At 41.3% G+C, this 27,566-nt stretch overlaps 2 protein-coding genes across 5 annotated transcripts; one reads left to right on the forward strand and one right to left on the reverse strand.

The window, feature by feature from the left end:
• The first annotated feature begins 1,234 nt into the window (after nucleotides 1-1,234).
• LOC102790699 (1-phosphatidylinositol 4,5-bisphosphate phosphodiesterase delta-1-like) lies at nucleotides 1,235-10,926 on the forward strand. Of its 2 annotated transcripts, none has more exons than XM_035912987.2 (15): nucleotides 1,235-1,670; nucleotides 3,357-3,515; nucleotides 4,058-4,286; nucleotides 4,879-5,008; nucleotides 5,271-5,499; nucleotides 7,231-7,432; nucleotides 8,262-8,406; nucleotides 8,512-8,664; nucleotides 8,763-8,906; nucleotides 8,987-9,140; nucleotides 9,222-9,338; nucleotides 9,430-9,608; nucleotides 9,693-9,825; nucleotides 9,906-10,055; nucleotides 10,285-10,926. In XM_035912987.2, exons 1-15 carry the CDS (start codon nucleotides 1,637-1,639, stop codon nucleotides 10,374-10,376), a joined length of 2,250 nt encoding a protein of 749 aa, XP_035768880.2. In that variant the 5' UTR covers nucleotides 1,235-1,636; the 3' UTR covers nucleotides 10,377-10,926. The 2 variants fall into 2 exon arrangements, with proteins under 2 accessions (XP_035768880.2, XP_006802763.2); XM_006802700.3 differs by lacking the exon at nucleotides 1,235-1,670 and adding an exon at nucleotides 3,005-3,142.
• Nucleotides 10,927-12,557: 1,631 nt separating this feature from the next.
• ctdsplb (CTD (carboxy-terminal domain, RNA polymerase II, polypeptide A) small phosphatase-like b) lies at nucleotides 12,558-27,513 on the reverse strand. 3 transcript variants are annotated; one of them, XM_006802701.3, is made up of 9 exons: nucleotides 26,838-27,513; nucleotides 20,835-20,992; nucleotides 20,589-20,621; nucleotides 19,027-19,128; nucleotides 18,338-18,394; nucleotides 17,786-17,878; nucleotides 17,096-17,281; nucleotides 15,754-15,875; nucleotides 12,558-15,670 (listed from the first exon to the last, which is right to left on the reverse strand). In XM_006802701.3, the coding sequence occupies exons 1-9, from the start codon at nucleotides 26,911-26,913 to the stop codon at nucleotides 15,640-15,642; spliced, it is 858 nt and encodes a 285-aa protein (XP_006802764.1). In that variant the 5' UTR covers nucleotides 26,914-27,513; the 3' UTR covers nucleotides 12,558-15,639. The 3 variants fall into 3 exon arrangements, with proteins under 3 accessions (XP_006802764.1, XP_006802766.1, XP_006802767.1); XM_006802703.3 differs by lacking the exon at nucleotides 20,589-20,621; XM_006802704.3 differs by lacking the exon at nucleotides 20,589-20,621 and having other exon boundaries at nucleotides 12,558-15,875.
• Between the last annotated feature and the right edge of the window lie 53 nt (nucleotides 27,514-27,566).

A 27,566-nucleotide genomic window follows, 5' to 3' on the forward strand; every position in this document is an offset into this window, starting at 1 on the left:
AAAGGTGACTTTTAAACTATGCACTGCAGGTAAAACATTAGACAAACTTCTCTTTCTGTAGTTCTGTCATTCTTTCTTTCATACAAATTGTTTCCTGTCTGGATTCCTGCTGCTGACTATGTCCTCTGGTAACACCAGGCATTGCACGGTCTGTGAGTAAAGCAGCAACCGTACTGCACAGGGGGTGTTTGGGGAAAAGCAAAACTATGGATGGTATCAATGGTATTTGAGGAAACAGCTGGGCCTGTTCCTGCTTGTTTTGCAAGCACAGACACTAAGCAGATACAGTTTGTACCACTGAAAGAAGCCTCATGATATCTGCTTCGTTTGTTTTCGTTGGGTTTTGTTTTTTTGTTGATTTTCATTATCTGGTTAAAGTGATTTTCTTGGAAAGTTTCATTTTGCTTGGTTTCACACTTGGTACTTTATCGCCCACCTTTGATGCAATGACTTAAGTTAAATATTAAAGTAAACGCTAAAGAACTCACTGTCTTGTCTTTTACAGTAATAGCAGTGTGGAGGTCATTAGTAACCATAAATCTGGACCTCTGAAAATCTAGTCACGTTATTTATTTATTTAATTTTTATTTTTAATCTTGTCTCCCCTCCCCACACCGCCTGTTTTCCCGACCCCCGCTCCCTGCGTAGATTTTGGAGGTGTCATCCCCTCCCCTTGTGATGGTGCATGAAAGCTCACTCATCCTAATGCTGACAGTGCGTTGAGTCTAAGCCAGGCCTGAAAGGGAAGTGCTGAGAGCCACAAGAGCCCCAGCACACCAGTGATTGCAGGGCTTTTATCTCTCCAAAGGAAAGCTGTGCATGAACAGAAAAGGGCGAAAACTTTATCTGCCCCATTCAGTGCAACGAATATGCTCAAAGTCACAGTTAAAAAAAAAAAAAAAAAAAAGGAAAAGAAAGAAAAGAAAACTAGGCTATGCGCAGTGGCAGTTAGCCAAATTTGCTATTCAGCCTCTTGGTGGAGTTTCAAAAGAGGAACAGGTGTCCATAAAAAAAGAGAAAAAAAACACTGCAAAGGGCTTTAGCAGAAGTTGATTATATTTCCACGGGTTATCTAAGCTTGCATGCTTCTCAAATGAACGACCCCTCCCTGTTTATTCACATGCAGAATTACCTTTTGGTGAGGAATAGACTCCGAGGCTCAGGGAGTGGTAGCTTAAGTCTTGTGTACATACAACAGAATTAGAAAAGGTATGCGGGATTGTTTCCCCCAATTTTTGGCTGCAGGTGCGCGGAAACCTTTCAGCTAATAACGACGTAAGCTCTGCATGCTGGCTACAAGGTCACGCTAACCAGTCCCATCGATGCAGGATGGCAGAAGCTTGCCTAAGGGTCTAACCTGCTGTGACATCAGCACCGAGGCTTGAATGGCAGGCTCGTCAAACCGGTGTTGAAGCCCGCGGGAGTCACTGACACCGTTCAGACTGCAAGGAGAAACCCACGCGTGTGCCCGCGTTCGCTCGCCTTGTACCCAAACTTGGCAGAAGCCTCCTTATAAAAAATAAAAACAGGTTTGCGTTCAGTGTATATGGAAGAAAGAAGCGGCAACTTTTCACGAGAAGCTGCATGAAGTGAGTGGAATATCGGGCTGCGTAAAGTGGAGTGAACTCAAGACGGGATGGAAACGAACGGGCTCGAAAATAAACTTAAAGGTAGGATGCATTTCGGATTAAATGTTAAAATATACTGTGCCTTTCTTGGATTTTGCCAACTTCCACTGTTTTCCAAATCCGATAACCCCTAAGGCAAAGATTACATGTCAGCAAAGGGTTTTTTTTATACCTTACATTTAAAATCTAATTTGTATATTTATTTTACTCTTATTGTTATTTGTTTTTTGCCACTTAATCGAGTGAAAAATTCCAAGACAATCAACTGTGTGCATTTAAACACTGAAAAAGGTGTGGCACCTTTCATTCAGCTCGGTTTCACCTTGCTGCAGGCTCAAGGAAATGTTACCAAACTAAGGCGGTGGACGTACTGCTTGTAGAGTCAAATCAGCCTTTCACATCCAACTAAAGAGGCTAGGGACGAGGAAATATTACAGGACAACGGCTTGTTGTCCTGTAATCGCAGGCCTGTTTGCTTGTTTTATTTTCTTTTTAAAAATGAGAAGTTTAGTAATGTGGCGTTAAATCACGGCGCTTAGCAGTACCGCCTTGTCACCACTAGATGGAGCCCATACCCATAAGATAACTAATGCAGAAGTCAACACTAGGCAGGCTCCAGTGCAGGTATCAAACTTATGTTTGTAGTAATAATAATGATGATGTTATATTCTTGGACTCTGATATTACAAGCCTCCTATTAGTTCAGCATAAAATAAATAAATAAATGAATAAAAATCTCCGCCTATTTACAGCTTCCTAGCAGAAAGCCACTGACCACCTCAGGGAGAAGCAATAATAGCGCTGCAATTTCACAAGAAATATGCATCACATACCCATTTGAGCCTCGGGTGGTTCTGACCAACACCAAACAAAATGTTCCTTTTAATTGTATGGAAGTACTTTAAACCCTCCAACAGCACCATAAAATGAAAGGCAGTGTGTATTACTGAAAAACACCTGTCATTAATGATGTCACTGCATTTGTCACATTTTGCAAAGCCATCACGGTGGTCGGATTGAGGGCCGGAGCCGCATGTTTGACATCACTCCTCTGCTCAAAGTCAAATCTTTTGTAAACTAGCGTATGCGAGGCATTTGACGCTAATTATGCCCTGTGGCTGCTTTTATTTGCTAGCAGGTAACTTACGCTAATTAAAACGTCTGAAGTTAACAGTGAGTATGGGAATGCTGATCAAATCCTGAAAAATGAACACAGGAGCAATATTCAAACAGACGAGTACGGAGTCGCTTCCTTTTCCGCGGCAGTGTTCCTGCACGAGCAAGCTGTCAGCTGACTGTAAACTCAAGGGGACGTGACGGAGCTGAGTGAACTTTGAGTGGGAATGGTACACGCCCTTCTCCTCCACACAGTGCCTTGTGAACACAGACAGTGTTGGCAGCTCCGGGCGGCACCATGTCGTGCATACGAAAAGAACCCGAGAAAAGCAGGTCTGAGGAGTTACTCCAGTATGCCAGGGGCCAGAAGGTGATACAGATGAACGTAAAGCTCCTAGGTAGGCTGCGCTGCCAAGCGGACGAAACCAAACTGTTATCCAGGGTCAGACTGCTGCTGCGTTGTTGTCACAGCGTAAAACCTTTTGTGTGCGCGTGTGTTTGCAAAGCCATGAACTTTTATGACTTTCTAATGATGGCCTGCTTGTGATTTCTGAGCGTTTGCACTTTTCCTGCAGTTTCTCCAAAGTGGTCTTCTGTTCCCTGCTTCCTCAGGTTTGGAGGGTGATCCCGACCTCCAGTTTCTCCTGAAGGGGGGAGACCTCCTGAAGGTCCTCTCCCCAAGCTGGAAGAAGACTCGTTACTTCAGGCTCCAGGAGGACTGCAAGACTATGTGGCGCGAATCCAAGAAGACCTTCAAGAAAAATGATACCTGTGAGTGCTGCCCTGTCTTCCCAGCAGAATATGTGTGACACGGGCAAACCCCTGGCACACATCTGTCTAATCGCACACCGTCTCTTTACTTTACACTTTTTATTACTTTGCATTACCAAACACTTTTGGAGTTCCACTCCCGCCACAACCAAAACTTTGTGGATTATAAAAGGATTGGATTGATCACAAAGCTACACAAAGTCCTTGGTATTATCATACACATCTGGGTTGCTCCTGATAGGGGTGTGGGTTTGTTTGTAGAGATAGTGTGTTGTGGAGTGGGAGTGGTTAGAAATAGCTGTCATTGTACTTTCAGCTTGGATGACACCCAAACTGCTGTCACATAGTCATGTACATCCAACGTCTCCGCTCATTACTGACTTCAGTGGGAGGCAGGGGAAATTGCAAACATCCGGCTTGTGCGTGTGCTTGAAGATAAAGTGTTGCTTTTCAGCAGTGTGCCACATGCTACATGTTTGAATGACAGGAAGTGGATTTTTAAAAAATAAATGAATGTTGAATAAAATTCGTTCTGTCTTCAGTTTCGCTTGATGACATCTCGGCGGTGCAAATGGGCCGTCAGTCGGAGGGCTTGAAGAAGAACACGGAGGAGCAGGTGGAGGACCGCTGCTTCTCCATCGTTTTCAAGAGCCGCCGCAAGAACCTGGACCTCATCTCCAGCTCGGAGGAGGAGGGAAAGCAGTGGGTTAAAAGCCTGCAGAAAGTGGTCTCCAACCTAAACAACCTGAGTCGAAAGCAGAAGACAGAGCAGTATCCTTTTACACGACAGTGGAAGCTGTACTGTGAGCAAGCTGAAGCTGAGCTCAAACAGGTGGCTGTTTGTTAATAACCTGTTATTAAGACTTCATTGGTCATCACCTATCGCATAAGATGTTCCTGCACCTTATTTTTACCTTTTGGCTCCGCTAGAATGACTTTGTCTTGTTGATAGTTTAATATAACCCTTATTTATTTTGTGCCGGGCCATGGTGCGTGTAAGTTTGAAGCCGCTTTAGCGCTGCTCCCTTTAAGTCCACCTTCCATGGTTGCTGTCTTTTTTCTTCTTGTTTGGCTGTCCGACAGAGCCGTGGGAAAACAAATTTTCAGTGTTTAGAGTGCTCAGAGATTATTTCACATATTCTGATTTATTATTTAAAACTGTGACCATGTGTAATATGAGCATCTCATCCACTACTATAACAGTATATATGACAGAAAAAAGGACAAAAGCACTCCAGGTCCTCTTTAATCTATCCTGAGCTTAGCTAAGCAAAGGTGGTATAAGTAAATAAATCACATTCAGTTGGACAGCGCTGAGTGACAGGTACCTGTTTATCTCCTCCTTAAATCACAAACCTTCCAGCTGGATCTTCAGCTGCTTGAGGAAAGCAGACAAGAACAAAGATGAAAACCTGAGTCCGTCAGAGGTCAAGAGTTTCATGCATCTGATCAACATCGAAGTGGATGATGAATACGTGGAAATGCTTTTCAAGGTTGTTTCCTCAGAGCTTCTTAATGTTTCCTAATGGCAGAAACTGTTTTAATGCATATTCTTGGAGCCTTCCTAGCTAAGCTGTAGTAATCCATTGAAACTCTAATGAAATGCTCCAAGAGGAAATCAGTGCAACTTGATATTTTAGCCCACATATTTTTTTCTTTATTGTTAATAGCAAATCCAGCTTTTAACAGTTTTATAGTGCATTATTTTCAACTTTAAATGTTGACTAATCTTTGTGTTACTTTCCCCCAATGCAGAAATGTGACAGGTCCCAGTCTGGAACCCTGGCAGGAGAGGAGATCAAACACTTTTATGATCTGTTGACCCAACGGGATGAAATTGATGTTATCTATGGGGAGTACGCCAAAACCACTGGCTTTATGAGCGCTCAGAACCTGGTGGATTTCCTGCTGAAAGAACAGAGGGAGAAAGCAACGCTGGCTGATGCGCACAGAATCATCGAGACGTATGAGCCGGATGAAAACGGTCAGTACACAGCCCTCTTTCAGGTCTTCTCAGGACCGCAGCTCTGCTGGTTTTCGTCCTTTAAAAATCAGTGAGCTGTATCTCGTGAGTGGTCTAACTGCATATGGTTACCAGGGTTAAAAACCACTGTTTTCAAGCTCGTGGTTTCCAGCTGTGTATTATTCTGCGTTCTGTTCCTCTGGAATTGCAGTCTATGGCAGCCCGAGTCTAAGGCTCCAACACACTGCGACCTTTTGGTAATCTTGTAAGTTCATTCATGTCAGGTCCATGTGGCTTCCAATCTAATAAACTTGGAATATGCACAAACTTTGATGGACAAAGACTGAACATGGATAGTGGCTGTTGAAAGAGATTCAATTCAATTCAATTCAATTTTATTTATATAGCGCCAAATCACAACAAATGTCGCCTCAAGGCGCTTACGCTGAACGGTGTGTTGTTAAGGTTATGGAGAGCGAATGGTGGGGCCAGCTGGGAGATGTCTGACTAGAAACCTGCATTATTTTTCCGAAACGAACAGCTTTAAAAACCCGTGTTGACGATGGGACAGTGTGGCATCACATCGTCGAAGACGGTGTTGGTCTTTCTTAAACCTGATTTTTTGGGCCGCTGCTGGCATCCTTTGCTATGTTGGAGCCTATGTCTTCATTACATATGATGATTATGATCACTTCTTTGATCACTTCTTTGAAAGAGATGCTACGATGTATGTTCCTCTGCTTCTCTCAAAGCTTTGTCTTCCTTGGTATGTGCCCCACAGCTGGAGGACTAGTTTTTCTTCTTTGTTGGAATTTCAAACATTTCATTTTTGCTATCTGGGTTTGTTTTGTCTTTTTCATGAGTGTCAGTGTATCACTACTTCGTACCTTCATATCTGCATTCCCAGTAGATGTAGATATAGCTGCAATCATGCTGTGAGATGGCAATCATAAATTTCAGATTTTGGTCACATGACTGCTACTACGTAGTAATTGTACAGATTTTGGATTTCCAGAGGTTTTCTTCTGCAAAGCTGGTTTAGGAACAGGAAGTGTGAATATGCATCTAAGCAACAGTTTCATGTAATGTCAAACCTGGATTGTAGCCACAATATAAGCAGAAGTAACCTTCATTCAGTTGATTAGTCTGTATTCTTCTCAATAAGGTAGTCTTACCTTCGACCTCAGTATGAAATATTAACAAGGGAAATATAATTTTCTCAAGCTGGTCTCACACCTGCAAGAACATCCTAAAACAAGTGTGCCAAACATAAGGTCCGAGAGCCTGAATTAGCCCAGTAAAGACCCCAATCCAGCCCAGTGGATGGCTTTGGAAAATGTGAACTGTATTTTGTTGTTAGTATAGTTTCTCCTAATGATAAAGACCTCAACCAGTCATAAGTAACCAGTAAGTAAATTAATTAACCAATCCACAAACAATGAAGCAACAGAAATCTTGTTGTTTTTTGACTCCACTGTAGAACAGTCTGGCCGATGTGCTACCAGAACTTGTTTTTTGATTTTACGGTCCTGCTGACAAATGTGTTTCCTTTTTTTACAACATTTCTTTATCATGTAGAAAAACTCAGATCTATTATTGAAATTGCGCTTCTTTCTGTCCAAGATGTCTCTGGGATTAAGAGTCTCATGGAGTTTGTCCACAGATAAATTACTGACCTCTTGTTGTTGTGTTTTTTTTTTAATGCACTGTAGACTGATCTGCTGCATTTGGTGTGTATGTGTGTCTTTTCAGCCAAGGAGAAGAAGCTGCTGTCCAAAGATGGCTTCCTCATGTACCTGAATCACCCAGATGCCATGATTCTGAATCCAGACCACAAGGATGTGTACCAGGATATGAGCCAGCCCCTCAACCACTACTTCATCTCCTCCTCTCACAACACCTACCTCATGGAGGATCAGCTCAAAGGCCCCAGCAGCACAGAGGCGTACATTAGGTAACACATCCTGAGATTCAGTAATTTGTCCTTGATGAAAGTTTTTGGCTGATCTTTAGTCATCTTCCTATCGGTGTGCAAAGGAACCACAGAGATGTAATCTCATTTTTCAACCCCAGATCAGCTAAATAATAACTGTTGGAAGCACTCAGCTGCACCATCAAAACAAACAACCCAAAACATTAACTCACAGTGCAGTCACTAACATGAAATAGGCATCAAAAGCAGCACTGTTTTTGTCAGTAGGAAGTCCATCACTTTTACTGACTTTAAACAGGACCTTTCATACTTGTTCTCGTTTTTTAGTTCTATAGTTGTTATTACAATGGTGGAAGCTCAGCATTAAACATGGCCAACACTTAAAATAACGAGAACAAAGGTCAGACATCAGATTTCTCTGATCTGTTGATATATATCTGTCTTAGAGAAGGGGTCTTCCAAATACCCCACCCATCTGTTCAAATCCTGCATTTGTGAGGGGAAGAAATTTACCTTAAACGGAAGGGAACTAAAATGGCATGTTTCATTTAAGACAAAAAAAGCTCATTTTGAACTGCAAGTCATGCGAAGTTAGTCTACTAGAGTCAAAGACTAAAAATGATGATGTCCTTTAACGTCTTGGTTAATTGTGCTAAGCGGGCAGTGAGGGTAGTATGTGTTTATGTGCCATAAAATCTGTCAGTTCTTGAATCACTGAGACCAATTCATTAAACTTGGATTTTTAAATAGTTTCTTGTAACCATCTCTCGCCACGTTGCGCCGTTTCACTGATTGAACTGTTAGTTTAAACAGCATATTTGGTCACTAATGCTCACTCCAACACTCTCAGGGCTCTGCAGAAAGGCTGCCGCTGTGTGGAGCTGGACTGCTGGGACGGATCGGATAATGAGCCCGTGATCTACCACGGCTACACTCTCACCTCCAAGATCCTCTTTAAAGATGTGATCAAAGCCATCAGTGAGCATGCCTTCAAGGTATGTTTAGCATCTGTTGGTATCCAGCATGTCTTCACACAACATCCAGCAACACACGTATTTATATATGTGTTTGTTTTGGGGGGGTTGCCTGCTTTTCCTCAGACATCCCAATATCCAGTGATTCTCTCCTTGGAGAACCACTGCAGCGTGGAACAGCAGGAAGTCATGGCCCGCCAAATGAGCTCCATCCTTGGCAGTGCACTCATCACCTCTCCTCTGGGTGATGGCATGCCCACAAATTTCCCATCTCCTGAGGTTAGCATCCGTTTCACTAGTTTCATCAGGAGGATTGTCGAGTCTGAACCGATCATAGGAGATAAATGGTTTGTGTGTGTGCTTGTACCGACCCTCAGGAGCTAAAGGGGAAGTTCCTGATCAAAGGGAAACGTTTAAACAAACTGGAAGACACTTTTGCTGAGGCAGCTGCAGATGACACCGATGTGACGGAGGAGGAAGAGTCGAATGATGAGGATATGCAAAAGGAGAAGAATACAAAGGTAGTCGAGCCCATGAAAATAAGCACATTACCACACATGTGATGTTTACTCACCCTTAAATTCTGCGCAATATTTCAAAGAAAAAGCTGACGCTAGCGAAGGAGCTGTCCGACATGGTCATCTACCTTAAGAGCGTCCACTTCCACGGCTTCGAAGATGCCCAAAAAAACCTGAGCTTTTATGAAATGGCATCTTTCAAGGAGGGGAAGGCCATGAAGCTGGCAGAGGAGTCGGGTAAAGGAAGAGAAACCATGAGGAACTCACAAACTTTGATTAAGCACTGTCAATAAATCTTGTGTCCTCCCCCCCCCACAGCAAACGCCTACGTGCGCCATAATGTGGAAAAGTTTAGTCGCATCTATCCAGCTGGCTCCAGGACCGACTCCTCAAACTACAACCCGGTGCCTCTGTGGAACGCTGGCTGCCAAATTGGTAATGGCTAACAGAGGAAGTAAACACTGATAATTATACAGCAATGGCCAAGAGCTCGTGTTCACTTTATTCTCTTTTTGTTTTTTTTAAGTGGCCTTAAACTTCCAGACTCCCTGTACAGACATGGATATGAACCAGGGCAGATTCCTGGTTAACGGCAAAAGCGGCTACATCCTGAAACCAGCCTTCATGAGGGACGTAGCCACAGAGTTTGACCCCATCACCCTGACCCGAGGAGACTGGCTGAAGCACAAGACCCTGCATGTCATGGTGAGGTCTTCATTGTGCAGACACACACTGAAGTTATTTGATTTCCTTTGAGTCCCGTTGAGATCATTCTTCACCTGCCAATAGGTCATATCAGCCCAGCAGCTTCCCAAAGTGAACCAGAAGAAGTCCTCCATAGTAGACCCGCTGGTTAAAGTGGAAATCTATGGAGTGCCAGCTGATGTCGCAGAGAGAGAGACCGAACCTTTTGATAACAACGGTACCTCACGTTCACGTCCTTTGTTTTATTTTAATGTGTCCGCGATGAATCGAGACAATACAAAATTTTCTGTTTTGAAGGCTTTAACCCTTCCTGGAATGAGAACTTCCAGTTTGACGTGTATGTGCCGGAACTAGCATTGGTCCGCTTCAGCATCGAAGACTATGACTCCAGTTCTGATAATGACTTTGTCGGGCAGTACACAATTCCCTTCAACAGCTTGAAAATGGGTGAGTTTTGCTGTATTTGTCAAGTCCTTTTTTTTTTTCTTCTTACTATAATCCAGTGTTGTGAAACCACTGATAGTCAGTTATTCATTTATGAAGTGTGAAAACAGAGATGGGGAAGTGTCCCTTCTCTGTGGTGTGACATAGAGAACCCAATTCATCCGCTCCACAAGGAGCACTTCATGTTGTCCTGTGCCATCACTGACCGCAGCCCCTTTGTGCTCCCACACAGGATACAGACACGTGCCGCTGTTCAATAAGAACGGAGACCTACTCCCCTCAGCCGGACTTTTTGTACACATTATGGTCCTGGATGCCGAATAAGAAGTCTCCAACTCTAGGACCTCCTTTCTACAGCCATGTTTTAAAATTTTAGCTTTCGTTTTGGCTTCACAGTTTTAGCTCATGATTAACTTATTGCTTTAATTCTAGTCAAAGTCGAATTGCGACTTTTCTCTCTTCAGTCTAGAGATTCTGATTTGCAGCTGGATGTTGGTTGTATTGGGAGGTGGGTACACACGCACACACTCTAGGGCTCCCTAGACTTTATAACACTCCCTGTATATATGACACTTCACTTTTACAAATTGGGTTAATTTGTACAAGCAGCACTCACTACATACCAACTTCAGTTTGCATTAGGATGAAACTTTTTAAACTGCTTTTGTCCCTTATTTTTAGTCTGTTCAATGTCTCTTTTTTTAAACCTTTTCATCCAAATGACAGTTTTGACTTTTAGAGAAGCACAGGCCAACGTGAAAGCTATGGTCTTTGTTTTCATCAGTAATTTTAGTCATCCATTATGATTATTTCTCATGTAACATCTTGACTTTGCTTCTTTTTGTAAATCAATATGAACACATAAAAATGTTAAACACAATCATCATAAAGCACTGTATTCATCCATGACTTAACAGTCCTCATCCAGTGGAGCGACAATGAATGATACAGCATTATAGTGCTTATAAACCTCCCAAATTTGTGACAGCGACGATACCTGTATGTACCTGTCTCCGGCTGAAATATCTCCATGAACTATTTAATTTTATGTAAACAATACTAGAAACCAGTTTGCAGTGAGCCACATCTGCCTTTCCCTAGAAGGAATCTACCTTGTGATCTTTGGATACACCCTATGTAAACAGTAACAGCAACGATGCACACAAACGGAGAGCTCCTGTTGAATGAAAACCTTTAGGAGTTATTTTACATCTTAATTATGTAAAGTTGCTCAAAAATAGTTTGTACAAAAACGCATCGCAGGACTTCTTCCAACAGACAGCTACCTTTTCCACCGTCATCAACTTCACAAGAGCGTTTGGTTGTTGCCAGACTGGCAGTTTTGTTAGTCAAAGCTCTAAATATCCACCGTACACTACCAAACAAAGAGTTAACCATGCAGTGTTGGGAAGGTTACTTTTAAAATGTATTCCATTACAGAATACAGATTACATGCCCCAAAATGTATTCTGTAACGTATTCCGTTACGTTACTCAATGAGAGTAACGTATTCTGAATACTTTGGATTACTTATTATCATGCTGTTTACAACTACATGAATGTACTATTGCTGTGATTTATTACTGTTACTGAAGGTCCGCGGCTCCGAACCGTAGTAAAGGGACCTCTGGCTAATACGTCAGGCTCGTAGCCGAAAACTAGCTTTACTTTGTTGTCTGGGTCAACTTTGCTAGCGAGAGACAGAGAGAGGCGTTGAAAGGCTGCTCCAACAGAACTTATTGTTTTTGGAGGAAAACACGAACACGGTGTACAGTCGAGTCTTAATAGCTTACTTACAACTGGGCTCGTCAGGCACTCTTCTTGGCTGCAGTGGTTATTATTATATTTACATGCTTCCAGCTCCCGTTTTTGCTCATGACAGCTCGTACTTTTCCTTTTTCTCCCTCCCTCGCTCACAGACACATAACGTGTATGGCAGTCCATTCTCCCTGCAGCACGGACTACACTGCCCATGATGCTACATTCTTTAGAGCTATACCGGTAGCATTCTGCCTATTAGCTTAGCACAACAACAACAAAAAGGCCTCTCTCACCCAGGAAACACGCAGAGAGAGAGAGCGTCACCCTGTAACCATGGCAACCGTAACGCTGCCGCCTGGAACAACAGAACGTAGCTGTCAAACAAAACCCAAACAGTCCTGACCCGCCACAATATGAAACAGGAAAGTACCGCCGTGTAATCCATTTATTTCAACAAAGTAACTGTATTCTAAATACCACCTTTTTAAACGGTAACTGTAACGGAATACAGTTACTCATATTTTGTATTTTAAATACGTAACGGCGGTACATGTATTCCGTTACTCCCCAACACTGTAACCATGTAGTACCTAAACAAGGTTAGCAAGCCCAAAGGTTAATCACGCCGTTGCCATTTTTCAGCTTGTTATAAGAAAACATGAACCCACCGCTGCCAGCTCACTAAGACAAAACAGAAACAGATGGTGTTAGTCTGATAACAGAAGACAGGCAACAATCCTCCAAAAATGTGCTTTTATTGTGACATGTCTGAAAGGAACGGTAAAAATAAATCAGGTCGACTGTAAAAGACAGAAAACGGTGACATTCTCTCTCAACTTTCAGTAAACATACCATATGAGGTACATCAGAGACGGTGGAAACCGCAGTCACGCCAGACTGAAGTGAGGATCTTTGGCCTTAATTCATGAACCACAGCAGATGTGTGACGGGGGACAGAGGAAGAAAAAAAAAGACATGACAAAATTGTTTCAATGAAGCCATTTATTAAAGAAAATAAAGGGAGAAGGTGATGCTCAGAATGACATGCTGCCAAAGTAGGAAAAAAAAAACAAAACAAAGTGAGGAAATTGATTTAAAAAAAATAAAATAAATCAAGTGTTTTAGAACTTTGGTGTTAACTTAATACAAAATGAAGAATGTGTGATTATGAGTGAAGTGACAAAAGGAAAAGTGAAAGGCAGCACACATGAACGAACATACACGCACACATGCTCACAATCGTCCCGATAGGTGGGACGAGACCTGACTTATTTTTCTTACCAAAGGCAAGAGAGCAGGACAATACCGATCTGAAAGGATATAGGAACAAAAAGCTGGATATAATGGGTAATATGCAACTTTTCAAACCCAAATACTGACAACATGTAGGTAGAAAAATATATCACAATGATACAAACAACATTTTCAGAGAAAGGTCATCATTGAGAGGTTGAGAAGACCAAACGCTCCTTATTTAAAAACAAAAACATTGCACTGAAACCATCGTGAGCTGCACACTCGCAACACAAATGCTTATGCGAAGAGAATGAAAATGTCTGAAGGAGCAGCAGCCTTTTAACTGGGGGCGTAAAGTTGGAAATTATTAGTGTCTCTTAAATATAAACCCCATGACCCACAAACCAAGCAGTAAAGGTTTGTTGGAGGCAAACAATCCCTAGATGGCACCATAGAGCTTTTCACATGCTCCATTTTACTGTTACACAACCCACCAGAGCCAAATATGCTCTACATATATGGCTGATCGCTTTTCACACTCCATAAGAAAATACTAGAGAGATGATGCTAAAACATGGAGGTGTAACCTTGGAAATAATGAAGAAACATTGCTTTGTGCCTCCACAGGCAGTAAGGCATTAATGCCATGATGAGGTTGTTCACAGTCCTGATGCAGTGCCCCAGTAGTGTTTCATTTAGAGCTGGACCCAAACATTGTTTTTGGAGGAGGGGGCTGTCTGGATGGGCCCGGACTGAGCACCCATCTGCAGGCTTGGAAGGCGTCCTTTTGCTCCACAACAGGGGTTTCTTACTATAGAGACACAGGTAACCACATGTTTGGCTACTGTTTCTGAGATAAACCAATCAAAATTCAAGTTGTTTCAGCACTGCAACACTTACATGTCACCAGACCAAAAAACAAACTAGTAGATCTAAATATTACATGGATGTCCGGTTTCTGGATCCACTCATATGGACAGTGAATGTTAGAGTGGTCTTACTTTAACAAACCCTCACTGGTTAATTTATTCAAGTGCTCTAACCCAAGTGCCCAAACCACCCTCCCCCTCCAAAATAAAAGCGGTTATTGCCATGGAAGCTAATGTTGCAGCATTCAGTTTGCTGGGCTCCTCTCATATGTAGGCACTGAGGTGAAGAGCAGTTTAAAAAAGGAAGGGGGAAAAAAGGAGTCTGGGAAAATAAACGCCGCAGGTGGCATTTCCATTAGATTTTTTTTTTTTTTAAATTACGAGGGCTGGACAAGGGCAGGCCACCACTGTACATCAGGGGAATGGTGTGATTTAAACACTGTCCAGACTCTGACACTCAACTCTATTCTGTAAAGACACTGATGACATGGAAAAACTGAAAACATGGCACTCGACCAATTTGCTGTAAGATCCTGGACCAGTTTAAAAAACTAAAGAACACCTTTGCAAATGTGTACAATTTCAGAGGAAGTTCTGCCCTCTGAGGGTGAAGCTGCACCACTTGTGTGCATGCACACACACAAGAGTTGTTTTTTAAAAAAAGTAATTAAAAGCTAGCCATCTGATCTTGTAATATTAAAACAAACAAATTTGACATCTATTTGTCAAAATAATAAAACCTATCATGTTATTCTTACAACTAATAGACTAACAGTTGTAACTCAACCCTGGTACGGATATGAAGCCTGTTTAAAAAAAGAAAAAGAAAAGAAAAGAAAAGAAAGAAAAGTTCCTTATTTGGCAAATTATTTAAAAAAAAAAAAAAAAAAAAAGACAAGGAAATGGCACATTTTTAGCCGAGCTTTCGGATGAAATTAAGCGCAAAGAACTACTGGACTTGCTGCAGGTGGGGCGTGAATGTCGCAACTGCATACATCCTCAGTTTCCTAAAACAAAATCAACCATTTCTACTTATAATGAAAGCTGAAAGAAACAAAGTCACATCTATATAATGGCACAAGCTTACTGGGAAAACAGAAGAACACTATGAGACAACTGCCCAGCGTTTGATGACCAAAAAAACAAAATAGTGAATTCAAACTTTCATATAAAGATATTTGTGTGTCCACTTTAAAGCATATCTGTATGTGAAAAGACCAGAGTACTCTGGAAATATGCCATGTAGAAAATATCTCCCCATATAAACAACAGTCACACAAGGCACTTCATTAAGTATGAAAAGAGAATCACAGTCCTTTCTACTACCAGAAATTGCCTGCATAGCAACAATATGAGGACAAAATCTTTTCAGACTTTTGTGTGGTACCACAAAAGAAGTCTTAGACAGAAAGTTGTTTTTGTTGTCGTTTTTTTTTTTTCTTTGCGTTTAAAATAAGCACTTCACCAAATAGTAAAACTTGGTTGATTTGAAAATAAAGATTAAAGTTCGTTCCTCTTAGTATTTTGTCCCCGATATTATCAGCTTAGGACACTCTACATACTTTCTGGTGTGGTTTTTATTATTTTTGTGAGACACAGTGCTCCTGGGATTTTGAATGTTTTTGTTTTTCTGATGGCACTCAGAAGGCAGCCGGTCGCCAGGAGATGAGATCAGAGACAGGGTTATGATGTTTTCCACAGTGAGACTCCAAGGCGTCCCCTTAGGGGGCGTTTGGGAGGATCTGCCCGAGTCTGAGAGATACGGTCGTAGAAAGGAACAGAGATCAATACAGGAGACTGGTGGGCACAGGCGGTAGTGTGGGCTGTCCTGCTACCTGCTCCTTAGATTCTGCAGGACTCCGTAAACCTCTTCTTCTTTGCTGAGTCCCTCAAAGAAAGGCAGCAGGTCCAGGAGTTCTGTGTCATTCATATCGTCAAACCAGGACTGAACTGGGACCTGAGGAGAGGCACAAACCACTGAAAGTTAGCCTTAAGATGTAGAGCTGAATGACTACTGTGCTCAACCATGACATCAGATCAACAGGAAAAGTTAGAATAGATCTTAGACTAGAAAACTAAACTCAAAAACTACAATTACAGCGTAAAAATGGAGAAAATGAATTCTAGTGCTCTTAATAAATTATTCTGATCCTGATTGATAAATACCACAAGAAACCAGAGAAATTATGTAACCGCTCAATAACATGATTATTTTAAAGACGAGAAGCAAGTACTTTAAAACAGAAATTAATCCCTGACACACAAGTCAGAAACACAAAACTAATAAAAACAAAACAAAAACAATGTATGAACATTGTTATAAAATGATCTATGAGCACAAGAACTTTCTTAGTGTCTGCCCTGCCTCACAGCCAGAGGAAATGTGATGGTGAGACAAAGCTGGAAAATGGTGGGGAAAATCAGTGACCAACTCAGCATGAGTCCAAAACACAGCTGCTCAAAAATCAGGAGGAACACAAAGAGTCATAGTGCTGTTAAGAAAGGCTGCAGAGGCCATCCTCCTAAAATGATACCACAGGCAGTGAAATACCTACAGATACAGGTATTTTGCATAAAATCACACTCTATGGAAGGGCTTCGGGAAGAAAATAAAACCTAAAGGCTTAAGACTGTCACGTCTGGCTCAGTGAAATGTATCTGGTGGCCAGGATCACCAGAGACAGTGAAAACCAGAGGTGTGAGTGTGATGATGTGAAGCAGCATGAGAGCAAAAGGTGTTGGGCAGACAAAGACACAAATGACATTTAATAGGCGGCACTGTGAATGCCTGAGGCTACACCAAAATACTAACTGCAGATGTTTGACAAAAGAGAGGATTATTCCAGCCAGGTGACGTTTCAAAGCACACTGCTAAAATTACACGAGATTCTAAAGAGAAAAGAAAAAAGAAAAAACTATGTCCTGTACAAGTATGAGGCTTATTTAAATCCAAAAGATCACTGCTGGGATATTTTCAAGAACCCCAGAGCAACTCAGCTTCTGCAGCAAAGAGCAGCTGAAGGAACCTGCCTTTTTTTCCCTCCTCTTTCTAACTTCTGTTGTTTTCCATCATCATATTCAGCATGCAACAGAAGGCTACTTTGTGGCAAGAAAATTTCAGAGTCTAACAGATGCAGTGCTGAATGTAACAAATATATTGGAGGATTGGGAACTCACAGCATTTTCTGGATGGAAAATATAAGAAGCAGGTGAATTATCAACAATGATAACATTGCGGAGCTCTCGCCCCAGCCGGCTGAGATCTTTGACGTAGTTGCCTCGGTGAAAAACACAGGATTCTCTGAAGAGCCGCGCTTGAAACACGCCCCACTGGTCTAGCAGGTCTGCCACAGGGTCTGCATACTATCCAAGCAAAACAAACAGAGGAGAAGCAAACTGTTTTTAAAACAAGGAATATAATAAGACTAATATGAGTTGTGAATGTTGGGATGATATACATCACATCTTTATGATCACATGTTTCAACTAGAAACAAAAACAACTCACAAAAGCTAAACGCTACACTAGGTTTCCAAAAGGAAGCAAAGCATGGTGTCCCTCATAACAGCACTTGATTAACAGGGAAGGTGCCACTATGCCATAACACAGAAAAAACGCATTCTAGCTTTTAAGGAATATCTGTTTCTAGAGAGGAATTATTCCCACAGCACAGTTTCTTTTGCCTCATTCATTACACTTACCCATGCATTACTGGCTAACATGACGGAGTGACAGATGCAGAGCATAATAACGGAGATGTAAAATTCAGAAAGCAGAAAATTAACAATGTTCACAGTTCCACAGGTACCACTGGCTTGTAACCAAAACACACGTCAAAACAGAAAACATGTCCACATTTGAACATACCTTGGCAAGACTGGCTGTGAAGAGCACACATTCAAATAGTTCTCCCATCTTTTGAAGGAACTCATCCACGTGTGGTCTTTTCAGCACATACACCTGCAAGATAGATCGCTTTTAAGACCAGGTTTCAAAACAACAACAACAACAACAAAACAAGCCGTGGTGTGACAGGAGTGTCAGACACTACACGTACATTATCTGTACTGAGTACACTTTAGGTGAACAGTGTCATTTATAAGAAAATATATGAGAAAACTTCAGGATTGGTACAAAATAATTCCTGTTACTCATTTCTGAAATTATTCAAAATGATCAGACTGTTTACCATGTCACATAACTTTAGATGCCCCCCACATCCCCTTTGCACAGTGGCTGCCACCCAGTGCAAGTAATCATGAATAGGCCATCCAGGATACACACAGCCTATCCTGGATTACTTGAACTGGATAACAGCCTTTTCTTCAGGATCTTCACATCAGAACCAAATGGAATCCCCCCTATTAAAGAGACAAACTTCAATACAATTGATTAGTTTTTAAAATAAATCTACAATACCTGATGAACTGTACCATCGATCTCTACTGGGACAATGAAATCAGCGTTGCTGATAGGCTGTGGGAAGAAAATACAATTACTTATGTTGTACTACCCCAACTGACCCCCAGAGGTCGTACTATTAACACAAACTCAATTTGCAGACTGTCTAATCTCTGAGGGCAAAAAAAAAGTATGTTTTGCTAAAACAACCTTTATCATCACTGCCCTCCTTTAACCTCTGTAGTAATTTAAGACAGCAGACAGAGCATTTGACCTAAGAAAGAAGTGGACAGCTTGAAGATTAAAAAAAAAAAAGAAGAAGAAAGTGCACAGAAAGTATTCTTCAGTGCAAAAAATGTTTTATCGAATGGAGATGGTTGCCAACACAGCCTGGTTGTCTGCATTCCCCTGTTACAATCATGTACCCATTATGAGCCACAATCAGTACTGTAATATTACGCTCGCTCACATCCTCTGCCACCTGCTCATCTCGTTCTTTTGTGTACACAGTGATGTCATGGATTCAAACAGCTTCAACTTCCTGTGTATCATTAGCGGAACTTTGGAAATAATGACAATGTATAGACATAAACTAAACAATGGTTTGCAGAAATATAGGCAAACCTAATATTAGCTTTTAGTTAAATCTGGTAGTAAAAGTGCTCATACTGTGCAGAATTTCAACAGTAGTTTTAGCCCCTTCTTACCTTAAATGAACTGTGGACAAGTGTTTCATCCAAGTCAATCACCACACACTTTTTGCCATAGTCAGATATTTTCATCTCTGGTAGGAGGTATTTGGCTGGCGGCTATAGGGAGCACAAGTCAGATAATGTCAGAGAGCAGTACATGAGAGAGAAGGACAGGCAGAGCCAAAGAGAGAACATGAATGCTGTACACTTTGCATTAAGTAAGGTTTAAGCCAACAAAAAGCCAAAACCATGTTAGAGGAGATAGTTTTTTGAAAAACCAACTGAGATCAGTGACACTACAGAATTCAAGCCAAAACAAACAAACAAAAAACCCTTTCATCTCTTTACATCTTTATTAGGTCAAGTTAGATTTCACAAATCTGTATCATGCATGAAGCTGTCTGCTGCTGTTAGGCCATCCTAATTTTGCTGGGATCAATCAAACTTAACTGTGTTAAGTTTGGAAATGCCAGTACACTATATGAGAGTGTGAAGTGAAGTGAGAACTATGGCTCAGAGCTGGAATTGACTGGATGCTCTTTTAGAATGAAATTATATCAAATCACTGTTGGTTATTCTCACCAACTTTTCCTTGGATGGGTCACAGATCACCGAATCACATCTCAGTCCTTCCTTGAGTGTAGGGCTGTGCGATATGACCAAAATCTCATATCCCGATATAAGAATTCTATCATCCCGATAACGATATAAATCACAAAAATGTAACATTTTCTGTAAATTATGTGAATTTTCTCATCCGTAAATAATCAGCTCTTTCACGTGATTCAGTTTATTTTGAAAAGTCTCAACAGGATCTTGAGCTTTATTGTGAAAGGTTTATGTGGAACATAAACAAGCGGACACGCGATGGTGTTACCGTCGTTGTTGCTAACCACAACGCATAAAAGCAGGCGCTTGTCCGTCCGTAGTGTGGTTATATTAAATAAAAGAGAAAGAGAGAACTTTAAGAAATTAATATAGCCACTACAGTGACCATCAAAACGATGAAAAAATATTACTGCAAACAGTTTATTTTGCGACACCACGAAACAAACGATAGCGTAAAATGAAACAATAGACGTTTTTATATCGTCATCCGATATATATCGTTATATCGAACAGCCCTACTTGAGTGACAGGATTAATTACTTTAAGTCTGTAGCTGAGTAGCCAAACTGAAAGACTAAGAGCTAATGTTAATTCTCACTCTCAAAATTACTAAACTGCATAGATAAGTAGCACAATAAATGGTTTAATGCCTTGCGTAGAAGCTCCGGAGGCAATTAACAGAAACAGGTTTGCACTTAAAAATGTTAGCTGGTTAGTGTTACAGTGTTTCTGAGAGCATACAAACCACAAAATGTCACTAATGCAGATGAAGCACTGAGACATTAAAACCCAAAGGTGCACGTACACCTTCTACACAGCCAGACAGCGCTACGATCGGCTGAGAGTGAACTGCGGTACGGTAGCAGAGCTAGAGCTCTCTGAGGAGCAGTGGAGCCCACACAGACAGGATGTGCCACCAGCCCACTCACCCTGCATGCAAAGGAAAAGAAAAAAAAGGCAATACATACACTAGGGACAGGGATGACCTCGACCTGGTCACACTACAACACATACAAAAACAGGGTGAGGGGTAGGAAGTAAAACAAAGGAGAAACTCCCCCAAAAAACAATGACACATTGACAGAGATAACACAAAGAGAAAATACTACTCACAAAAACAGACAGTTTACAACAGATGGAAAAGACTTGCAAACTGATATTTCTAGAGTCCTCAACAGGACAACAAGCAACAGTTTAGTGGTGGAACAGCTCACCTTGGGAGGCGATCCGTTCTCCTCAACTGGTGGAGGCGGGGAGCTGGCGTTGGTGTTGGTGGCTGGAGAGTCCACATTGTAGTTGCGGAAGCAGCAGAAAAACGTGCTGAAGATGCCTCGGCTCCTCTGCTTCTTTAGGCTGCTGTTTGACTGGGACGCTGGCAAAAATAACAAGAAGGGGGTGGAAGAATAGAGGATGAACAAGCGGATATGCAAACTGACGCTCTACGATAAAAACGCAGCAGGATGAAACTGTGTACCCTTTACATCTGAATATTTGCATACCGGGGTGTAGATCCTGTTTTAATAAAACGGCCATGTGTTAGCCACAAATCTTCCTAAGTGGCCACAGTGGTGTGAGCCATGCTGAATGACAACAATAGGTGAGACCTTTACAGTCTGATTAAATGGCATTAGGTTTTGTTTTGGCTGAACCACTGATCAGAAAATAACTTAGCTGGCCGGGTGACCTCATCAGTCACACTCAGTGACAGTTCAGAGCATGCTCTGCTCCGATTCCAAATCGCCTCTCATTCCTGAACCACGAAGCGTGGCCTAAATGAGATACTGAGCTTTTATTAATAGTGACAAGTCGGAGGGTGTACCCACTTCACTCTTTTGTTCTCTCTCTCCTTTATTTTTTCATATTTGCTTTTGTGGCTACCACCATTTTAAAAACTTGACTTGATTCCCTCCAACATTTCAACTGGCAGGTGAGTGACTGAAGCAGCCCGATCATGCACAAGAGAAGCAGAGAAGGAGGAGGTGAGAGGCCCTCAGACCCCTCAGAGCCTATACAAGGCTGCATTCCTCTCCACCCATTCCCCCGCCCAGCCCACCAGAATGCTTTTGCAACTGAGGACTGTGAAGAGTGAATAGCATTATGTCATGTCTTTTGGTATCTTGATATCGTGCCACTTTGTACTACGGACCTTAAACAAATGTGTAAATGTCTAAACAAAAAACAAAAAAAACACATTCGGAGCAAAATATTTCTGCAACTTGCCATCTCTGTTTAGTGCTTTATTATAAAACAGTTTTGTGCATCACAGGATCTTGAGGCCACAAAAGCAACAACAATCTCTTAACATGTTAGGATGTGGAGCAAGAACATAATGTATTTCAACAGATTAATAGCTCGCTCTTACAGTAAAGCTATCAGAAGCTGACTAACAGCATGTCACAGCTACATTAAACACTTTCTGCACTCCCGAGCTTCTCTGTCATTTCCCTCTATCACTGTCTTCCAGTAATGTTAATTACAGCCTTTCAAGCAAGCGCATATTTTACTGGGTATCTAAGTTGTATCTTATCAGTGCCATAAGCTCTTCCAAGTCGAGTGGACTATAATCTGCAGCCATCGACAAGGAAAAGAAACAACAACAACAACAACAGATTTATTGCGTCTTCTAAGAAAGCCGAAGCATGCGGATATCTTGCTACAACCCAATGTTTCAATCCAGAGAGACCCAAACCAGCAAAAACAACATTGTAACAACCACGAAATACCAAGGCAGCAAACACATTTAGAAATTTGTTTGGAAAATTACCAGCTTGAAAATGAAGAATGTTTTCTTCAGAAGTTTTCAAATTACTCTGAATCAACATTGCCCACATTGTTCTCTGCGTTTTACAGGCTTAAGTTAAAAATACTCAAAGTGGCTACACTGAGCTCAGTTTTTATCTGGCCATAATCAGCAGCACAAAACATTTTTATTTATTTTTTTGCTTAAACAGGGCTTTATGTTTTCATTTCAGCTCTGTAAAACTGGGACAGAGAGGCAGTTGTCAGCTCCCTGTGACTCATCACTACAACCATTCGTGGTACTGATTCCTGCACAAAGACCCTTAGCAAATTCACAGGACTACTGAGTCAGGCACAGAGCACAACTTTGTCTCAAATATATCACTCACCTGGCATAAAAGCAGAGCTGTAGTTCCCTAATGAGGTGGTGAACTTCACAAGCACAAGTACCTTTACTCACAACACATTCCAGAAAAACAAACCAAACACATTTTGGAAAGAGCAAAAACATTCCCAGTGTTGTTTGACTTTTCTCTAAGCTCAGGTAAGAGTCAGACCAAGAGACATGACCTCTCATTCTACTTGATAATTCTTTTGTTGTTTCCTAAACTGTTTCCATCAGATCACACTGAATCAGGAGAATGCCATGTAGATATTTTACACAATTGTCATTTCATAACAGTAGTGTGCTTCAAAGACATTGACAGTACTGGAAATACTGTGTGGTATAAGCGAGACAGCTGCATGGGTGCATGTATACAACATTCAGGAGACAGCACCACGCACTGAATGCTCCAAATTATTAACTGCATTATTCCCCACACTGACACATGGACATTATACTAGGGGGCTGCAGGTTAAAGACTGCCTAATGTCCGATCTGACTAATGTGGTAATTTGCTTCCATACATGCATCTCAGCTGAGTAATGAAAAAAAGGTCAGCCATCCAGCGCACATGTGACAAAATCTACCGACTCCTGGGTGGGTTTGTGACTGTTGACACAGTCTACAGATTTGACTAAGGATTAGTCAAAGAGAAGCTTAACCAATTCCACACCACCTCCTGTAAGCAGTGCAATCTCCAAGTTTCCACGGCAAGAGATGTTTTTCTAAACAACACCTTTCAACTCTTTCAGTACTGAGTAGCGCGGATACCTTTTTTTCTGCTCCGTTTCTGTGTTTTTAGACTGTTTTTAGAAACAAGTAATAAAACTGTTACATTGACTGTGAAAACCTATGCAGAACTGTTTTTTGGCCAGGCAGAAAACTGATCAGTAACCCATGAGAGAACCGATAGTCAGACTTCTGACCAGAACTGATAGTGCTATTAGGACTTTATTGATAGCCAACCCCAGTCCTGTGCTGTTTTTTGTTGTTGTTGCTTTTTTTTTTTTCTTTTCCTTTATTGAACTTTTCTTAGCGCGGAAAGGGGTCTTCTTTTAGTAGTTCCCTAAATGAAGTCTTTTAGTAGCTTAAGTGAGGATATGTGGATACTCCACTGCCGTGAGTTTGCTATCACTCTTTTGTAATGTGCAGCCCACTTTAAAGCAAACAAAAAGATCCTGGCATTGGCAACTGATAAGCTTGTAGGCTTATAAATCCCATGGATTGGAAAATGTGGAACTGGCTGAGAACTAAATGGGACCAAAAGAATTAAGACAGTATTTTAAACTACAACTAAAAAATGTATTCCTGCAATTTTTCCACTAAATTTTGATTCCATTAGTAACCACAGAAAAACAAAAACTTATTAAAAGTTGAATACATAGTACAAAATATAAGTAATTTCCAATAGATACATATATTTTGGTGCTTTTCTAAAATATTAATATTAATCTTGACAAGTTTAATGCTTGGGAAATATTTATATCCTATTTTGCTAATCGAGGACTTAATTAAAGCTAAATCTGTAGCATATTTGAATGTATTTAGTGCTTCCTTCTTTTTATTTAAATTCAATGTGTTCATGAGGTTAAACAAATATAGACAGGAAACCCCAGAACTTAATAGCAGAAGAGGGCTCAGTCAAGGTCACCCCATATGAATCAATCTTCCAACACTATTAGCAAGGAATTTATCGTAACAGTAAATGGATCATGTGTAACACTCCATCCATCTCACAGACGTATTAATAAGATCTCATTGCAACAATCTCAGCAGAGTGGCAAGTTTAAATTGTTGAAATCAACAAGACTCTCCAAATTCAAGAAAAAGACCCACAGAAATCACTGCTCTGATGGCCTCTGTTTGGAAATGAAGAGCTGTTTTGTTTTTTTCCCCTTTCAAAGTATGTCTGTGACAACACAGAAAATGATCACTTTCATCTTACAAGTAGTTACACTAGGCTCTGGGGTTAGTGCCCTTCCCAGCAAGACTGTAGGTCTATATATAGGCTGCTGCTGCTGCTTGGGAGCCAAACCAGTGTGAGAGGCAGGCACATGTTGTAAGACAGCCAGCAGAGGAACATTAAGAGCAAAGGTGGTCAGTTTTTGCCCAGACAGTTTGGCGCCTGTTCAGGCTATTGGAAGACTACCTATTTAATTCCTTTAAGACAGATGGCCACACGGGCTACATGTTAGGTGATCTCCAATAGATAGATGACAATCTGACTTTGTATTTACATCAGAAAATGTGTATAGAAATAATGCTGTTAAATATTTATAGACTTTAAATTATGTAATTATAAACTTCCACCAAGTGCCAAATGTGGACAGTTTTGTTTGGCAAAATAAATCTCTAAATTCTATTCACAAAGCTGGCTGCTAATTAGGAAAGAAAAAAAAAGAGAGACTGAAATAAAAAACAAAAAAACAAGTGCTGTTACCACATGTTTGTTGTAATTTATATGCACAGTCCTTCTGTCCTGCCATCTGTTTTGCCCCACCTGTATCTTGTGAAGACCCACCTGCACCCTGACATTTTTTTTTGGCAGATTCTGAAATTGAATTGCCATTTTTCCAGATTAAGAACAAAGGGGAGAAAGGACAAAGACTTATACAATCTTTATACTGATTATATTATTTGTTGTGAGAAGCGAGCATCCACGTCACTGCTCTATTTCATCCTGTAACTCAACTGTGTCTTGTTACACGCACACTCTCGCACCTAGTCTTATGTTATTTCACGCAGCAACCCAAAACGCAAACAATGAATTCTAGCAGAGTGAATGCTTGTACTCGACCACCTCTGTTGGCAAACACACTGAAATCATACTAAAATACTACCTGGGTGCAGTAAAGTGCATGTCTTCAGAAGCAGACCAACTATCTGTAACAGGCTTGCTAAACATGGTATATGCTTACCGAACTAGCAAGCTGTCTTAACACTGTTATATCACCGTAGTGGCATATGATTAGTTTAATTGCCATATAACTCCACCTTAAGTGTTAAACTCCAGCACACATGCAAGAATAACCTCCCACCAAGACACCCACGTATATTCAAGTGACACAGAATCCACAGCATTACTCTGGGTCACTTTTATAGCTTACAGGCAAATGCATTGTTGTGCTTCAAAGACTCAAGTTCTCACATTACTGATGGTCTGAGAAGAGAAGTTTGAGATGTGATATTGATACACACCCTATGCACCAGGGTGACCCGGTGCATAGGTAAAGTGTCAAAGGGCGCCAGGAATGAGAATCACTGGATATTAGGAGCTATTGGCTTGTGGAGAAGTCATTCACGTTGAAGCAGCACTTAAAAAACCAAAAAAAACCAAACCCATCTATTACAGAGGAGAGAATATTGTTTAGAAGTGATACATATAGGAAAAGACCTAAAACTGGAGGTTAATTTCACTGCATAACACACAAACCTCACAAGAAACAATAAGCGCGGATAAAACAGTTTCACTGTTTACATCTCAGACAAACCGAATAAGTTTCCCATAAGCTGCACAGAAAGCTTTGCTATGTGCATGAAGTAAAACTGAATCGATACACAACACCAGCAGCACGGTTCTCTTTAGTCCGCGTATTAGCTTCGTCCTTAGGAACTTCTTGCTAACCTCAATCCAAACCACCGAGAACCCGATCCATACATGAATCAACTGTCAGAGCTGTCAGATCATATGGTCCAATTATATAGTCCAAACGCATAAAGAGAAGTGTACTTTCCAGATGTATTATTGCAAATACTTTTACAAAATGTGCTTTAATTTGATGCAGACAGCGAATTGTCGTAAATGTTAAAGGGAAAAAACGCGCTGGAGCGCTCTTCATTTTGAAAACGCAATGAACAAACGTTATCCTAGTTGGAGAACTTACCCGGGCAAGGCCCCACTGATAAACTTGTTGCGTAGTTGAGTTTTTTTTCTTTTTCAACAAAAGACGTGTTTCCATCTTTTCACACAAAGGAAACTGAGGTCTTTAACTACTACAACAGCTAGCAAGTGCGAATAAAAGCTAACGTCAACAGAGAAAAGTAGTCAGCCAGCTAGCATTAGTTATGTACCATAAATTGACTTTTTCCTTACCTTTTTCCTGGTTAAATGATATTATTTCCTCCTCCTTGGGGTTAGAAACTTGGGTTATTATGGACATGTGGTCCATTTAGACGATTGATTATTCCTGTTTTAGTTCCCACAATGTCAATAGTACAAGCGCGCTTGCTTCCTTTGCTAGCTACTGTTAGCTAGCTGTTTAAGATGAAGGTAACCAGCTAGCCCACGAAGCCAGGAAAGCGTCCGAGGCGAAGGGGTTGTGGCAGCGGTGGTAGCCAGCCAGCTAGCACAGTGGTGAATGGAAGCCAGATAATGTCTGTCATTTATGGCTTTCCGAAAACTACCATCGCTACAAACAACTATGTTTGTGGGCAACACGAGGAGCGTGCGTGACTATAAAAAACAAATAAATAGAAAAGACGCTGAAATTGCTAACTAACTGAAGTTAGCAAGTAGCTTAGGTTAGCGAGTTAGCCGCAAACCTTCGATTATCCAAAATGCAAGGCCGTGTCTGGAGCACCGCTGAAAATACTTGGAAGCCCAGATGGTTGTTCTAGTTCAAAAAAACATGCAACGACCGCAGGTTGTTCGGCGTTAAAGTTACCAGACACTTTTAGGCAGTCGGTTCATGTGTGCTGGCCCTACATTCCCTGTGCAACATGGAGGCTTTATGTATTTTGAGTTGCATCTGAAGCGGGGGCACCGTGAGTGGGAGGGGGCGGTTTGTTTCTGTGATGGATTCTCTCAGGCAGGCAGCACAAA

This window comes from Neolamprologus brichardi, chromosome 18 (genome assembly GCF_056152115.1).
Source record: "Neolamprologus brichardi isolate AB-2024 chromosome 18, ASM5615211v1, whole genome shotgun sequence".
Taxonomy (NCBI): Eukaryota; Metazoa; Chordata; class Actinopteri; order Cichliformes; family Cichlidae; genus Neolamprologus; species Neolamprologus brichardi.

Excerpts from the sequence above, each read along its gene's own strand:
- LOC102790699 (XM_006802700.3), top strand. The coding sequence starts at position 3,043 with ATGTCGTGCATACGAAAAGAACCCGAGAAAAGCAGGTCTGAGGAGTTA. Across the intron at positions 7,433-8,261 it reads AGCACAGAGGCGTACATTAG|GGCTCTGCAGAAAGGCTGCC; the intron begins GTAACACATCCT and ends CAACACTCTCAG. Across the intron at positions 8,407-8,511 it reads TCAGTGAGCATGCCTTCAAG|ACATCCCAATATCCAGTGAT; the intron begins GTATGTTTAGCA and ends GCTTTTCCTCAG.
- ctdsplb (XM_006802701.3), bottom strand. The coding sequence starts at position 26,913 with ATGGACCACATGTCCATAATAACCCAAGTTTCTAACCCCAAGGAGGAG. Across the intron at positions 20,622-20,834 it reads AGAACGGATCGCCTCCCAAG|TGTGACCAGGTCGAGGTCAT; the intron begins GTGAGCTGTTCC and ends TATGTGTTGTAG. Across the intron at positions 17,879-18,337 it reads TCGATGGTACAGTTCATCAG|GTGTATGTGCTGAAAAGACC; the intron begins GTATTGTAGATT and ends TCTATCTTGCAG.